The sequence below is a fragment of the Plectropomus leopardus genome, chromosome 1 (assembly GCF_008729295.1).
Source record: "Plectropomus leopardus isolate mb chromosome 1, YSFRI_Pleo_2.0, whole genome shotgun sequence".
Taxonomy (NCBI): Eukaryota; Metazoa; Chordata; class Actinopteri; order Perciformes; family Serranidae; genus Plectropomus; species Plectropomus leopardus.
In genome coordinates, this window is record NC_056463.1 from 16567309 (window position 1) to 16584867 (window position 17559).

The 17559-nt window shown below is 38.8% G+C and overlaps 1 protein-coding gene across 4 annotated transcripts; it reads right to left on the reverse strand.

The window, feature by feature from the left end:
• Positions 1-973: 973 nt before the first annotated feature.
• golm2 (golgi membrane protein 2) lies at positions 974-16337 on the reverse strand. Of its 4 annotated transcripts, none has more exons than XM_042494823.1 (10): positions 15229-16337; positions 10166-10220; positions 9899-10001; positions 9073-9163; positions 8650-8773; positions 8323-8403; positions 7621-7899; positions 6566-6703; positions 3836-4003; positions 974-2144 (listed from the first exon to the last, which is right to left on the reverse strand). In XM_042494823.1, exons 1-10 carry the CDS (start codon positions 15553-15555, stop codon positions 2068-2070), a joined length of 1443 nt encoding a protein of 480 aa, XP_042350757.1. In that variant the 5' UTR covers positions 15556-16337; the 3' UTR covers positions 974-2067. The 4 variants fall into 4 exon arrangements, with proteins under 4 accessions (XP_042350757.1, XP_042349974.1, XP_042352264.1 ...); XM_042494040.1 differs by having other exon boundaries at positions 8323-8406; XM_042496330.1 differs by lacking the exon at positions 3836-4003.
• Between the last annotated feature and the right edge of the window lie 1222 nt (positions 16338-17559).

Sequence of the window (17559 nt, forward strand, 5' to 3'; positions counted from 1 at the left end):
TTTTGCTTAATACAAAACAGGACACTACAATTAAGAACTAAAGGCATTCAGGTGCAAAACATCAACACATCAGAAAACCGACTAAGGGACTGTTCGTTATTTCGTTAAAAAAAAGGCGGGGGGCTGACACATGTCAAATAAAGTGACTGATGAAATATCACTATTTAAAGCTCAGATATGGTTATGTATTTTCTGACTCATTCGGCCCATATAATCTGTTCAAAGGCTGGCAGAAATGTGAAAATCCAACAATAACTTCTGTTTTTACAGTTTCTGATTTTTTAAAAATTGAACTTGCTTTATTTCAAACATTTAAAAATAATAAAAATAAATCAATGAAAATAAACAAAATACTATGCACATTAAAAAAAAAAACATTCAAAGAGGAGCAGGAAGATGCAAAGAGCAAAATATGTCTACATCAGTACACGATCATAGACCAACCATCTGGCTATGTTAAATGGTGCAAATTTTAAACCAGCTGGTGATTTTTTTCAAGAAAACATGGATTTTTTTTCTTTTAAAATGGCCCAAATTACACCTTTTATCATAGCCAAAAAATGTAAGAACAGAAATGATCTTTGGATTTTCAGTGGTCCTTGAGCACATTATGTGGGACAAACGCCTCTGTCAGAAAAAAACATAATCCAATGTCAGTTTAAAATAGTTACATTTATCAAAATCATTTTATTCCATGTTTCATTTAAAATTTTGTCACAAATAAACTGTACTACCTAACCAACATGCACAAAGAGAGTGTAAAACCACAGCTCTTATCTTTCCAACTCCAGGATTTTGTCTTCAACTTCTCATGTTCAAACATTTAAGGGTAAATTTACAATATCTAACAACTACTTTATGGTGGAGAGAGGGTCATGCATTTTCCCCAAGCCACTCAGAGAGGCTCAAGGACAAATATCTACAGGGAGGGTTAAAAAAAAGAAATAAATAAAATAACCCCCCCACCCCTCCCTTTGATAAATAAAGAACAGTCCCCAAACATTAAAAAGCTGCTGAGTGCTCCATTTCACGTACTACTGATGACAAACTAATAATGTCTACATCTAAAGTAACTCTAAAGCACTATCACAACTGACAAATGACATGAAGCATCACCTTTAATAAAATTAAATTACATTCAATGTGCCTTTCCATGAGAAATAAATTTTCCTGGCTGCACAAACAGAACTGATTTCATGTTCACTGATTTCCCTAAAAGGTCAGGAATTAGGTTTCCTCAGTACAAATGGTAACAGTTCATCAACTACATTATGTACAAGAGACCTCATTAATGGAAGCATTTTTACAGTATGTCAGTTCTAGATGTGCTTGGTTAATCTTTGCACACTGTGGAGATACTAACATCGGTCTAAGTATTGCTTAAGTATCAGTATTTTGCTCAGTTTGATTATTAATAAAATGTTTCAAATGCATGCAATGGCATCATTAAAAAAAACTGAATGAGGAACACTTTAGAGTGTCTGTCACAAAGAAAAGAAATTGATTTAATAGGCCATAAGCAAAGTCCTTGGCATTGGCAATGCATTCCTACTCCTGTAAACGAAAAAAAATGTTCTTCCATGTAAATGTCCCCATATAATGTAGGAAAGGCAGAATGCCAAGTTAGTCTCTTTCATAAACATCTCAAATGAAACGTTTTATATCAAGAAACAACAACCTGAAAAGAAAAAGTAGCAAAAACAAAACACAGTTCTACCTGTGAGTCAACAGGGCTCATTCAGATCACTGTTATGAACTGAGGCAGTTATCAAACAAAACTCGACAGTCAGTTTACAGTACATCATCTCTACTGCCATAACTTAGAACCATTAGCAAAACAACAGCAGCTCAGGACAATGCCATGATGTTTTTCTTTGTTTGTATTATGGTACGTTATTCAGAATTAATTCATTAGTTGCAACGTCTGTTTGTCAAAATAGTCCAGGACATCAAGGATGCACCCAATAAATTCTTAAACATGATGTTCAATCTATTTTCTCAAGAAAAGACCTCGGTTGTAGAGGAAGGTCTAAGTATTTAATGAGTTACGGCTGTTTGAGTTCCTGTTCAAAGAATGTCAATGGCTTGATGTCTTTTCCCATAATCCACAGCCCGGTCTCCCTGCATGTCCCGATCATCGTCATCTGGAAGAAAAGACAGCAACACAAACATTAGAGAATAAATAATAGACAATTCACTTTGAGAAGTGATGTAAGCATACTCCATGATAAGATATTTTTTGCAGAAGGTTCATGAACTATCTTCACAATTTTCCTCTCCATCAGTCTTATCACATCAATGGCTTGATTCCAAACTGTTACAGTGTACACCCATAAAAAAATGGTCACATAGAGTGCAGTTAGGAAGTATCGGGATTTTTGTTTTGGATATAATTCAGCACACTGGATCTGAAACAATAACTCCAAGTTAAAGTGCTGACTTTTAGCTTTTACATCCATCTTTTGTAAACAATGCAGTAGCCACAGCAGTATTCTGCGCAGTTTCCCTGATTTTGCAACTGTGTTTATCTAAAATAAATTTATTGAGATGATACATCCAAGTTTGGGAGGAACATTTCCTACACCAATCTAGTATATAGTGCCCCAGGAAGGATCCCAAAACCCGGAAATGAGTTAACATTTCATTTCCTCCAGTTCCCTCATCTTGAAGTCAAGGAGTTTTTTTTAATGTTTTTTTTTTTTAGATGCCTGAAATAAGGTCTGTGGTTAACACAAGCTTATGAGACTTTCACATTTTGTTTTATGTCACAAAATATGCCAGTTAATACCCTGCTTGGGATCTATGCAGCTTTTATGTGTCTTATACAAGGTGACTGCAACAACAGGCTAAGACAACAGAGCTTTGTAGTGTAGTTTGTTAATGGCCTAACCTTAGCTTTTTACCTCTATCGATTGCATTTAGGCTTCAAAAATCCTTAAAGTGGTGTTCTTTTGTGAAGATTATCTTGCTGACCACAACATGTAAGTATCATAAATCTTTATCTGCCACAGAGCTTATTTTCTGCCATGATCCAAAATCCAATGGAAGAATACCACTGTTTTTTTGTTGAGGGAACCAGGATCACACTAACTTGTTGGTCATTTATACTAACAAGGACAACCTAGATTTTTATTAAAATCAGACTGTTCACAAACGAAACAGTTCAACATAGATGTAACATAAACATGACAAATCACAGTCACAAAACAAAAATAGTATTTGCCAAATGAAGTGTTGCTACAGTGTCTCAAATATTTAAACTTTAATCTAATAAGCAATCAAATATTCATGTCAGGAAACAATAACAAAAAAAAAGGGAAAAAAACATGCATTTCAATGTTTCAAGGAGAACACAGACACATTCACAAACACAGTGAGCTATATTTATCTACTGGTCTAGATGTGGGTCAGATGTTTGGTGGGCACAGACAGGTGGTATAGCTAAAAGGAAGCACAAGCAGGAGAGAAAATACTAAATGGTAACTGAATTACTCTCACAGAACCGTAAGTTCCCCGGTCCCCATACATGGGAGAATAGGATGCTAAGATTGTTACCGTGCTTATACAGTAAACAACGGCTCACACAATTCATCCTGAACTGCTCTCACAGCAGTCCTGCTTTGATCCCGAACATGTTTTGGTCATAATTTGTTAAACATCTGTAGTTTCTGATGAATACAAGGACCAAACTCAGGGTACTGTGAGCTACTCTAACTGGTGGGACAAATGCGGGGGGGGGGGGGGGCGGCGGCAGGATAGGGGTGGAGGGAAGGAGCAAGGGAGGAATGGTGGATACACATCTGGACAGGCAGTCCAGTCCCCCGGCCTGGCTCACCTTGAACGTCTTCCTCCCCACCATCACCATCCTCTTCCTCATTGTAGGCCAGCTCGGCCTGCTTGTCGGCCTCATACTCACCCACGTTCCCATCATCCCCATTGTAGTCCGCCAGCTTAGAGCCGTGTTGCGGATCTACTGGGGACTCGTTCTCATCAAAGAACCGGCCTGCAGGAGGCAGAGAAGGGCCTCATCAGGAAGGGAGGGAAGCGGAGGCAGTTGTAGGAAGACAGGGAGGAGTGGGTGAAATACTGCATAATGAATGCATGAAGTGATTGCATGAAGGAGATGACAAGAGATAAGGAAGATGAGGTGAATGGATACACAGTGGCAGACTGTAATTAGAAGACAAGTGTTTCTGGAGAGTAAAGGAGAGTCAATCATCGACTTGAAAGCAAAGAGCCAAGTGGAAACAAATAGAGTTCTCTTTGCAATGAGGGACTGTTTAAAGTCTGGAGAGCACGAAGCGCTAATTGAGTTACCGGTTTAATCATCTTTGCAATCCAATCAACCCAATACAAAAGCCCTGCTGCAAATCCTATCTTATGTTGAGTTTTTGTTAGTACTGTGACTCCTGTTGATTCAACTCAAGGGTAGTTTTGAAAGAGACAGTTTTTCCTCTTACAAGTATTGCTATTTATTAACTTAGCTTCTTTTGTTGTGTGGTGCCAAGTGTCGAAGATAACAGCTGAAGAGATGTCTGCCTTCTCTCAAATATAATAGAACTAAATGGCGCTCAGCATATATGCTCAAAGCATCAAAAAATACATTTGAAAAACTCACAACCAGTGTCTTTTTTTCTCAAGATAATCCACATACCTTGTTGTGGGCAGTTTCATGTAGGAATTATTTTCTTTCTACCAAAGTGCTGCTGTGATACGGTTGTATCACTGTGCAGAAGGAACCTTGCATCTGCTGCTAGCTCACTAAGCACCACTGAGTTAGCTGATCTTACAGCTTAGCCAAGGAGGGCGACATTAACGTTTACATGATGTACTGTCCCCCTTACGAGCCTCTTGTCCATGATTTTTGGAAAGAGACGTTGCTGTTCAGTTTTTCAAACCTGTTTCTTTGGTGATTTCAGCACCACAAGCTGAGTGCCATCTTGTTCTATTATATTTGAGAGAAGTCAGACATCTCTACAACTTATATCTCCAACACTCAGCAACTCAGAACCAAAAAATCTGGACTATCTAGCACTACAAGAGAAAAGCTTTAATTTTTTGTTCTGGGGTGAACTGTGCCTTTATGGCCATAGATACAGTATGTTTGTTGCTTTATTGAATTGCATTTTAAGTGCTTCTAAAATGTTTAATGCAGCCAAAGCTACAGATGGCTGTTTGGTATGGTCATTTTGACTTAATGTTTAATGTTGGGTCTTGTAAAGAAAAAGGATCTGGCATACTGCTGTTGCTCAACATCAGAATTTATTGCTTATACGAACGGTTTGGTCAAGAGTATTTACTCTGATAGTAAAATATTTTTTACGAAGGTCCAGAGAGAGCAAAATCTTATTATAACCAATAAATTCTGATGTTGAGCAAGAAGCAGCGTTTTTTCAAGACTCAAGTTGGATGTGCAAATGTCTCCCTTCAAACAACTTTTAATGTTGGAAAAGTATAACAATTGTTCTATGTGCCAAAAACTACAGTTTGTATGTGTTAAAATATATAAAGTGTAAAGCCAAAAGCAATTAGTTATTGTATTTTTCTGAATATTGCAGATATGATCCAATCAGGGTGGGAAAATTACATTTTACAATCTTCTAATTAACATTTCTCAATTCCAAATGACTTTAGTTTGTAAAATTGCCAATCAGAAAAACTGATGTTTGTACAATGTACGATGTATAAAAAAAACTAAACTCAAATCGTGTTTTCTGATCTATTATAGCCAGCCAATCTCAATCACAAAGGCATCTGAAGCAGTTTATGTTCCTTCCTATCTGATTTCAGATGGCACTGTTGGTCACGACAGGACTGGGTGGGACTTGAGATTGTCTGAGCCAGGCGGTGTGAGCTGTAAGTGTCTAGTAAACACCACACCCTGCCAAAAACGAGACATCTGGTGGATGTCGGGTGCTAATTTGCCATAATAGAATGCAAGTATAATGCAATCTGAGGCAGATGATGGGAAGAAAAACAACATGAAGACGTGAACTGAATGCAGTCAGTGTTTTAAGCAGCAGAGCTGCAGGGGGTGAGGTGGATGTGTACAAGAGATGAAAGACTAGAACTTATGAAAACAGAGGATGAGGAGGGAGAAAAGGCAGCAGAGCAGAGCAGAAGCCAGGCAGCAGGAACGGATCATCTGGGAGCCAGGTGTGTGTCATTTGTCTCCTCTCCTCTGCAACTGAGCCCTCTCTCTCCTCCCTGATAATGCTCCTGGCCATATTCAGACATGACTTACATTCAACTGACTTTCATGAAAATGTGTCATGTAGAAGTGGGGGTGTAACCAATTAGCAATGGTGAAAATTCACACAGATGGCATCATGACACCAAATTGTATTTTACTCTCAGCGTTAACACACATCACAGAGAGCTAAAGGCAGCGAAAGGCAGAGCTAAAAACAATAGCTGTGACTGTACTGTTTCATGTTTAACATTATTTTTCCCCACTCCTTCAAAATCAATCACATATAAACAAGTTGATAAAAAACACACCTCCAACCACACCCTCGCAAAATTCCAGTATTTCTCTTTTCTAAAGTATCATGTAGGAACTCACTTTGACGGTGGTGTACTGGCTCTGCTGCAACTTGGTCTTTGGCGTGGTGAGGCTGGATGGGGTTGGGCACCTGGGCAGGGTTGGGGGGCAGAGGAATCCCCTTCAAGTGTTCGTTGTCACCCTTGACATTATCAGGAGCTGACAATAGGGAAGAGACTTAGATTCTGTTGTATGTATGAAATGAATAAAATATTTTCAAAGGCCCAAAATGTTCTTTGTTATGCCTTCGCAAACTACCTTCTCACCAGTTACAACTAACGCTCCTGAGATGACATCTACTTTAACACAGCTACTTCACAATCAAGGTCAAACAAGTGTTTTTTAACCACTTATGCATGAATTGCAGTGTGGTAAACCTACATTGTATTCTTTAAAAGGACAGTTCAGATTTTTTAAAGTGGAGTTGTATGAGGTAGTTATTCATAGTCCCATCTAAAAAAAAAAAAAACAATATCAGTTTCAGTGTTTGCTGTATTTAGAATATTTTTACTGCTTTACCTTAATGTCAGACAGAAATTTCCAACTGGAAAATTAAGTCGTTATACTACTCCCTTCAACTCCATTGAGAAAAACAGTGACTTGAAATTGCTGAACACAGGATCTGATAATCTAGCGGTGCCACAAACAGTTATTTTGTTTGTGTTATTGGGTGATTTTGAAAAAAAGGTTAGTTTGGATTCACCAAAGTCACACAGTAACACAGACTAACTACCTGATTGCAGCAGTGGTACACCAGTCAAAATTACGTTTGTTGTCACTGGAGTCTGGTGGCTTTAATACTCTAACTGTGGATACATTCTGCATAACCCCTTCAAAAAATCTGAAATATCCCTTTAATGTAGCACCTGAAGTTTTGACAGCTGTTACACAAGAAAGGAAAAAAAGCGCCTTCACTTGACTAATCAGTCAGTAAAATTAGAAAATAGAATAAAAATAGAAGTAAATCAGTAAAGCTGAGTTTAAGGAGAGAGGTAATTAATTATCACATGCCTAAAGGCTCAAAAGATGGATTTTTGTAATTAAAACCAAATACATTTATGTGGTGAATTATGTACCTCGAAGTTGTCTTTGCTGTTCTCCCAGTTCGTCTGCCTTGATACCTGCCTTGTTGTCTTCTTCGAATACGATTGGTTTGTCTGCCGGTTTAATGATCCCTAGAGGTGCAACCCCTGCTGCTCGGCCCTCCACTCTGTCCTGCTGGAGCCGAGGCTGGTCCAGAGACAGACCCTGGCCCCCAGGGCCATCAGCTGCCCCAACTCCAGGTCCAGCACCAGCTCCCACAACCACATCAGGGGCCTCATCGTGCTTCTGAGTGATGGCTGGTTTCTTCAAGGCTGTAGATATATGGAGCGGCAAAGTCAGAAAGCTTGGAGAGTTCTTTTTTCAGATGTCGCATAAAATGACATACAGGGGAGTGGACCCTGCTTCAGCGCTGTGCACAGCGTGTTATTGTGAGTCAAATCTGTAGTCTGTTGGTTTTTAACCAGTAATTTGATGTTTGTACAGTCTGAAAATACCTTTCACACTCTTGGTTGTTTGTGGTTCCCTAAACAAATTTCAGGGTCAAACTCATAAGACAGCAAATGAGCTCGATGGTCTAATATTATTGTATTTGACCCTGCTCTGCCTATACGCCCTTAAAATGAGTCACTGTAAATATACAGTAAATAAACTTTCTACGTAGTTTTTGTCACTCATTTATTCACTGGGTTTGCCAACCTAACAATTGCTATTTAAGGTTTAAGACCACTGCTTACCAAATTGCACATCGTCGATTTTTCCCACCTCACTGTCTTCAATACCAGGCATGCCAGCATCACTGCCAGGTTTACCCATCTCTTCTGTAACAGAGCAGAAAGAATGTGACTTCAGTAGTGGTTGGGAAGGTTTATTTTACACATTGAAACAGAACACAAATAGAGCGTAATAACCACATCAATTAAATTATTTAAGGATTTATATAACAACTGGTGCATTTTCTTCCAGCAATCACATACTGTGTTAAGTGCATATGTGCATAACTATATAAGTAAGAGCAATCAAGACAGTGTAAGCTTTGGTTAACATGGTCATATCCTCTGTACCTTTTAAATCTGGGCTGTCGTGCCGGTGAGTGGCCACTGTATGGCGCTCTCCAGCCATCTCCACACCGGGTGCTCCCTCTGCATGTCTACCTGCTGCTGCACCCTTCTGGCTGTCGATTACACTCTGAAAAATTATCAAAGGTGAATTAGAAAAAGGAGCATGTGGAACATTGAGAGACAAAGAAACTCTGTTGAATATACAGGGGAGCTTTAACAGGAATAGGGATGCAGAGGGGAATGAACTGAGCTCAGTTGTTACTGTAAGTACACTGTGTTAAAAATCTGAAGAGTAATGAATAAATGCTTTAGTGCTGAATAAATGGAACGTCTACCAGCTGGCAAGGGGTCACAACCTTTCACCATTTACTAAAGAGTCACAAGAATGATCACTGGCTTGTTTGTGGAGATTTTATCGATACTAACCTGTCTTAGCTTTGATGCTTCTTCCTCCAGGGTCTTTTTTGTTTCTTCACACTCCTCTCTCTGCTGTGCAATCTGACGTCCACACTGCAGACTAGTGAACACACATTCTTTGTTAGTCTCACCCTCATAATCTGTGATTTTTTTCCACCATAAAGCTGGTTTGTGAAAGCATGCAGAAGATACATTTTAAGTGAATCATTACTGACATTAGATGAGCCTTATTAAGAGACAAGGAAATAGGAAATTAAGATGATGACATAACCGGATAATGGTGAATATTCCATTAAAAAACCAATAGCTGTCATAATAATGGATAACTTGAGAAGCACAAATTGACATTTTGAGAAGCTCTTCAGACATCCTGTCACAGATCATCGATGCAAGGTTAAGTTTTGCCAAGTGATAATGCAGTTGTTAACACAGGATTTGAACGCACAGACTATATTAACTGTACTGACTTAATTAACTGGATCTGTTTAACTAAAAAAACACCAAAAAGTTTGCTCTGCTGCATCACATTGCCTCTGGTGTGGTGAGGTATTCATCTGAGTCATTTTAAAACAGATTATTACTCAGTTCTATCTAGATTTTACCTGTTGGAGGGCTGCGTAGCTATGCAAGGGGAAAAAAAATAGAACAGCCGCAAAAAAACAACAACAAACAAAACAATGAACTGGTGCAACTTCTGTGGTCAGCATTGCAGCTTCAGTTGATTATGATGGAAGCACCCTGCTGCTGGCATACTGCGGCACATGTATCACGCCTCGTCTATGCCAAAAGTATTTTGGCCATATGAATCACAGTAATTTTAAAGAATTTAACGTACCTCTCATACTCCAGTTTTCTTTCCAAGGTAGTGCTATTTTTCTTCACTTCTCTTAGCTGCTCTTCCTGTTTCATGAACTCCTGCTTCAGCTCCTTTAACTGTTCTGTTGGCAGAAACACACATACACAAACGCAATATTTGAAGGAGGTTTAGTTGTTGTCCAGTGCATGAAATGTAATGTTTCCTGAAGGGGCTTTGTGTCAAATCTATTGAGGGATTTAGTGCTGAAGGGTGCCCTCTGCTGGCCAGACAGGGTTAAAGTCGTACCTTTCAGCCTCTGGATTTCTGTCATTTGGGCTGTGACATCACCCTGCACCTTCATCTGTACAGAAGAGAGAAAAAAGTTCTTTAAACAGACTTCGCTAAGAAAATTACAGACTCTTATCATCTAAATGAGAGCTAGAAACATCTGAAGTCTTCTACACCTTAAATCAGCTCAACAACAGCCTGCTCAGAGTTTTTCTCCTAAGCCACAGAAGACTAAAATGTGAAACAGGTTATTTCAATTGGTAGATAGTGCTTCCATTAACACAAAAGACATGGGTGAACAGGTTTGTCTTGTTATTGTGTATAACTAAGCTTCAGGTGGCACCCACTTTGACATTTTGAGTAGTAACTGCTCAAAGGCAATACACACCTTCTTATCAAACGCAGTATTATGGGATATTAGATGTTAACCACATGCTTTGCTGCCAATCTCCTGCTGAGCAATAATGTTAATGTTAATGATTAGGGGACCAAAATAATAAAGTACCTCACATCAGCTGCCTTTGTAACATGCAAACATTACCAGCACAGAAGTTGGTAGCTTCAAACATATCTGGTTTGATATTTTTCTTCGGCACTTTACTCACAAGGAAACCGAAAACCCTCTTCTCTACACTGTAATGCAATCTGCCACAAGGCTCTATAATAAACAATATTCCTAAGAAACTGAAGGGAGCAAGCAAGCAAATTAAGGAGGAAGGCAAAAGGACATGGACAATTAAGCGATGCCTAAAATTGATCTTTTGAGTATTAAAAATGCATATCAATGTCCACACTTTTATTTCACAATGGTTACAAGTTTTAAAGAAGACAGTATCAAAACAACCATAAACGTCACACAGTCTTGTTAACTTACAAAAATTACTTCTGTCAGAATACTGACACAATTTCTTGCAGAGCTTTGATGGGGTAAATGTCACAGAAAACAAAGCCATAGCCACAGCCCTCATTTAGCCATATTTTGCAAAATAATGATTCTTTGTAACATACTGAGCATATCAGTGGTAAGTGGTTAAATGAATTATGCTGCAGAAGGGCTTTGGGAGATTTCAACGCAAAAAAATCACCACACCTTTGGATGCCCATTGTGATTATTTGAGTTCTTGAATAAGTTATAACCGCCTGAGACAGAAGGCAGTGAAGGAAGATTGGACAGGAAATACAGCATCAATGTCAACTGTTGTAAAGGCTAAAGCTTAATCCTGTCACACCCTCACATGTGGTTAATGACTTGCCCCTGCAGTCTGCTGATACTGGCTGTACAGAAAACAACACGACCAAAAAACTGTATAAAGAACTGTATGCTGCCGTGGTTCAGTGTTGTACCTTATAAGACTGTAAATGCTGTACTGTGTGAAAGCACTTTGAGACTCTACTGTCCCTATTTTCTCTGCATTGCAGGCCTCTCACTGTATGTAGCATGCATCTCTGTTGAAACAGGGTTGGGCTGTTGACAAAAGAGAGGAGTGGAAGAACTGCTATTCAACACCTGCCCTGATCTTGATTATGGAAACGGAGCCGGATAGTGACGTTACTACTAAGAAGCAAGGGTGCTTAGACTCCTCTTAGCTCCTCACATAAAGAATCTATATTCGCCTAAACAACAAAAATATAACCTCATCTTTAGCTAGATCCCTTCCCTCCTCTTCTCACTGAATTGCTGCTATATTGGCCAGGGCGCCCTTGAAAATTAGATTTTGTAATCTCAGTGGAACATACCTGGTTTAGTAAATGTTTAACAATACTAAAAATCTTTGGCTGCATTGTTTAATCTTTTACACAAACAGTGTAACAGTGTCAAACAATTTAGCTGCCAAGAGGGATTTTAGTGTCATAAATGCTGAAGAGACATTTGGAATAAAAACATAAACCAGCAGAACGGGCAACAAAACAGAAGGCTAACTGTTACAAGGCCATTGTTTTGCTATGATTTGATTTGGCCGCAGAAAATAGGATTGGCTCATAAACGCAGTGTATGATGGTGGGCAGGAGAAAAGATTCAGAATGGGAAATCATTTGAAAAACGTCCTTTTTAGGCTGACCAGTGACTCTTGTTTATGTGTCCATCCAGGATTATTTTTATATAAATGGGTGTTAACACTATTGACAGTCTTAACACTGTGAGCACCGGCTGCTTTTAATTTCCATTATTGTTAGTTGAGCACGTAGAACCATAATAATATGCATGTGTGGCCCATTATAAGCAGTGTTGTCTTGCTGGTCACAAAGTAGCCACTCAAGACGATAAGAGGAAGGCTGATGTGTTGTCGTAAGGGACAGCTCTTGTTAGCACATGCTGAGCAATACACCAATTTGTTTGTCCTGGCCTTCCTCATATTCATGCAAAGTTCTTGCAAATATGCAAAAGTAATATACCCCAGGGTTCCTACAGCTTAAGACAAGTTAAATCTAAGACTTTTTAATGCCCCTTTAGAATTAAACTTAAGACGAATTTAACAGTCATGGAAATTTAAAAGAACAAAAAAACATGAACCCACACCAATTCCTTAAGGTTACAAACAATTTTGTCCAAATGTTTGTGTGATAACATAAATGTATTTGGTTGAGTTAAAATGCTGAGTGATCTACTTAAAATGCTAAAACATTTTAAAGTGGAACACATGGAAAACATATAGTATTCTAAAATTACCCATATGGTTTGCCTTTAAGGGACCAAAATGATTGATATGATACATGTGTTGTTGGTTTCTCTATCCTGATATCCATGATGGTAATCCCAGGGGCATTCCCTAAATAATTTAAAAGTTAATTATTACCAATTTTCTTGAACTTTTACGACACAATATCATTAAAAAAAACCCAATTAATAATATTTGATTTTTTAGCATTTTTTTTAGACTTTTGACAGATCAATTTAAGACATATTAATACCAATTAAGGCCTTATTTATAGATTGATTAATTAAATTCCTTTAAAACTTTTTACCCTAAGTATACTAATTATCAATGGGTAGTAACAAATTTGCCTATTCAAAATCTAACCTTTTCAAAATAAGGGTGTGCATCATCTATGACACAGGCATCAAGTCATCTCCTGCTTCTAGGTAAAATTATGTCTAATGTGTGCTAGTTTAGATCTATAGAAGGACTTTGCAAACCAGCAGTGGTTGAAGATGATGCTCCACCAAACAGAATAACCATAAGTTCAACAAATGTATGCCTGTCCAAGAGGAACAAGCATGTCAGGCAGAATGCAAATTACAGGAAAACCTCCCCCACCATCTGTTGTCTAATTGTCTCCCAGGGCAGCTGGACACCCACTAATGTTCAGAGGCTGCTGGGACACAAAACACAGTGAATTGCTGGCTGGGCCACTGCACAGAGCAAGAGGTGGGGAACAGCCTTGTGGAGCATACAGACACGCCAAACTTCAATGCATTATAAGTGGCCTAGGGGCATAGTCACAGTGGAACTCCATTATACCTTTTTCTTCACAAAACCTAAAGGGATGGATATCAAAACAGAGAGCATGAGCTGTGATAAATAAAAAAAAACCAACTATGATGTGGAGCAGGTTCTGAGGTGGGTGAATGAGCTCCCAGTCAAAGACGAGTCCATGTATCATCTGCCACTTGGTACCATAGACTTCTTAAGACAAATCGCCCTCTTCATAATGACTCCATCACTTTTCCTTTTTTAAGTAGATAGCTGAAAGCCTATCTCAGTCCACTGTGAGTTACCAAAGTTTTCATGTGCATGGTCCATCTGATATAAAGTGGGGAGATCACAGCAGTATAATGTAGATATGATGTGATGGTTTTGGTTGTTATATCGTTGCATAATACCATAGGAAAAAGTGTCTTTATCTCAGTGTACCTGACTAGCTAGGTAAAATGAACAAGGAGCCTTCTTTGTCTTCATATCCCTATTACTATTTGCTCATTCAATGGATATGCCACCCACCCCTTTTTTAAATATTGAACGAGAGCATTAACATACCCAAACATATAGACATACCAATGATAAAGAGGTACTGAGTCTAAAAAAAAACAACAAGTAAACTAATATAATAATGTTGTTACTGTCAGCTAAGTTGGCTTAGTCGGAGGACTTTTCCCACTCTGTGAAAACTTTAGTCACTTGTTTCTATGTGCATGCATGTACCCTTTGATCAGTGGTGGAACATAACTTTTACTCAAGTACTGCACCTAAGTACAAATTTGAGGTGCTTGTATTTGAGTATTTTCTTTTTCAAGCCACTTTATACTTATACTCAACTTCATTTCAGAGGGAAGTATTGTAATATTCATCGGACAGTTTTACTCATTTGTTACTTCACACAAATTAAAGATTTTTCCGTAAAAATCATATGGACTGTTTATAAAATATGCTTTGTAAATAATAATAATAAACCAAACTGTTTATACAAGTTCATTTGAAACTATTGGTTGATTAACCAATGAGCCAACTGCCAGAAAATGAATTGTGCCAACTTTTGGTACATACACACACACACACACACACACACACACACAAACACACACACGTCATGTTGTTGTTTTTTTAAATAGAACAGATAGAAAAGACAGTAATATTTGGTCAATCCAATAGAGATGACAAAAGAGTAAGTAGCATGTAAGATAGAAACGATCAAAACCAAAAAAGGACTAAGACAAGGCAAATACTACAAATCAAATCACTACACTGTCCAAGACAAAAAAATAAAAATAAAAATATAAAAACATGCAAATACTTGTGTATAATGATAAAAGTAACAAAAATATTTAAACATAATATAATGGTTGTAGGTCAGAAAATTACCTGCCACATCACAATTTTATCTAACAATGTCAAAATATAGAATTAAACTTAATTCTTTATTTTTCTTCTATATTTCTTTCTGTTTTTCTATATTTTAAGTTGTTTTTGGGGGGGTGCTTTATCGATTTTTCTGCATGAGGTTAATTTACTTTTAGTACTTTAAGCACTAAAAGGAACTGCATATATCTTTCACCACTGCCTTTGATCATCTCTCCAAATGCTAGATATCAGTAAATACAATTTAAAAAAAAACTGGGTTGGGATCAGACATTGCAACTGTACCTTTTCATCATTGCACTTTTTGATGAGCGCCTCCCGGGCCTGCAGCTTGCTCTCCAGGACGCTGTAGTCTCCATCCTTCTGGTCGATCTGCTTCCTGTGCGTGTCCACCTGCACCATCAGCTCCGAGTTCCGCTTCTCCAGCCGACTCCGCGCCGCGTCCGTGCGCTTCACCTGCGACTGCACCTCCACCAGCTCGTCCAACAAGCGGTTGTGCTTGCTGGACATTGCCCAGTAGTTGAAAGACAGTATGGCGATGATCACCATCAAGAAGATGAGGATGAAGGACGGGAGGCGGCCACCCCGTCGGTTTGCACCAAACCCAACCATTTCAAAAACAAAGTGTAACGTTATTTCAGGTTGTTACCGCAACCTACAAAGCTCAGTGAGACAAGTCTCCCGCTGTAAAACACATCCGTCTACGTGACATGCCGTGGATATGCGGCAACCGCTCGGGAAAGCAAACACTACAGTTACACACGCAGACAGTCATGAATGTGCAAGACTTTTCACATTTCTACCGATCTTTTACTCTCCTTCCTCCTTTCGCACACAAGGCATCTTCTCTGCAACTCGTCCAATGTCAGTTGATGAATACGCCCGCAGGGACGTGGCCTAGCTCAGCTGGCAACGTTAAACACAGCAGACGAGAGACTAGACGTGGACAGCTACACGGCACCGTGGCAGTCAGGAGCGCACACACACATCACACAGCTAGCTCTATTAACATTAGCATTCAGCTATTTTCTTCTCATGGTCATCTGACAAGCTCTGCAGGTCTGCATATACTCACGTTTGGAGCTCTTTTAATCATAAAATCGCTGTAAAACAAATACCACTGATGATTTTCGATACCGACCTGACGTAAATGTTAGCTCCTACTGACGCTGTCCAGCTAACCACTTCGCACTAGCTAGCCCCAACGGAAAATGCGCGAGCACAACTCACGACCGTCAGACAGAAAAGTGTCGTCTTTTCTTGCGGAGGACGGATGTAATCCTTGTAAAATAACTAACAAAATCCTAACCAACACTGAGGACTCATGCTTTGTATCGCACTCTCCACCTTTCGCGGACAGCAAACTGCGCTGAGAGAGAAGCTAGCGGCAATCCGTCTGCCCAACTTCCGTTCTCGGAAATGAATTTAAAAATAAAAGCCCAAATTGAGCGTTTATTGGACAAGATTAAATGAGACACGATACAGCAACTCAAGAGTCAGGGGAAGAGAAAAATGCAGAAAAGGAGATTCGAGTGCAAACAAGGGATGAAATATTACAAAAGACAAATTGGATCAAATAACATACAAATAAAATAATGTAAATAATATACACCTTTTTCTTATACAGAAACTGCATGTTCATGATTGATAGTTGCACAGGATAACTGAAATACACACGGTGTGCTGAATATTTATAATAAAATTATAGCCTATAAATGTTATTGCACATTAAGTGGTAAAATTTTGCACAGTAGGAAAATGCATGGCATGTTACACAGTATAAATATAAAATATACGGATGTGTACGTATATTATGTTATGATGATTTGGAAATTTGCTCGGTGTATTTGAGCTTAAGATCTACACTTGTGATGGACGAAAGTCATCGCTCACATGGCTAACAATATTTCTGTATGAAATCATGACAGTGCCCAAAGACCGGAAGCACATGGCTTACTGAAGGGACCTTTACAGTTATAATGACATAAGGGTCCAGATTTTTTATATCAAGCAAGTGTTGCATGTTGGTCTTGGGGGAGAGCCTCAAATGCATTGCTTCATCAGTATCTCAAATCAATATAATTAGGGACTGTTTGTTATCTATGGGGGGGGGGGGGGGGGCAAAACAGGGGAGGCACTTCAAATATTTTTTCAAGAACTGCGGAGGGAGTCATGTTTCTTGATTTGGCTTAGGGGACGCACATTAAACTTCAAATGGTTGTATTTTGTATTTATTTTAAATACCATCAGAACCCCCCAGACTAGTAGGTGGGTGTGAAAGAAAAATCACACCATTTATCATAGTCAAGAACTGTGAAATATGTTTATGATGGTGGAAGGAGGGTCATGCATCTTCCCACAGCCACTCATGAAGGCTCAAGGCAAAACATTAAAACATTTGTAGATCTAAGGACGGTCATGATGAAGACATTAAAATACAAACAAACATGCCACTGTAGATGGAAAAGCAGCATGAGGAAGCAATTTTTGTGGGACTTGTCATCTAAGTTTAAACCTAAGCCTGTCTCCATGCAATTTTATGTAATTTACTCAAAGATTACTTGCAGTCCGATTTCTGGTTTTTGTTAGTTTGTTTGTTTTTTAATGTCTTCATCA

What these genes read in the sequence shown, in the direction of transcription:
- golm2 (XM_042494040.1), bottom strand. Translation starts at nt 15,555, where the DNA reads ATGGTTGGGTTTGGTGCAAACCGACGGGGTGGCCGCCTCCCGTCCTTC. An exon ending in CGACAGCCCAGATTTAAAAG is followed by an intron (nt 8,407 to 8,649) that starts GTACAGAGGATA and finishes GCTCTGTTACAG; the next exon opens with AAGAGATGGGTAAACCTGGC. An exon ending in GCCAGTACACCACCGTCAAA is followed by an intron (nt 4,004 to 6,565) that starts GTGAGTTCCTAC and finishes TGCCTCCTGCAG; the next exon opens with GCCGGTTCTTTGATGAGAAC.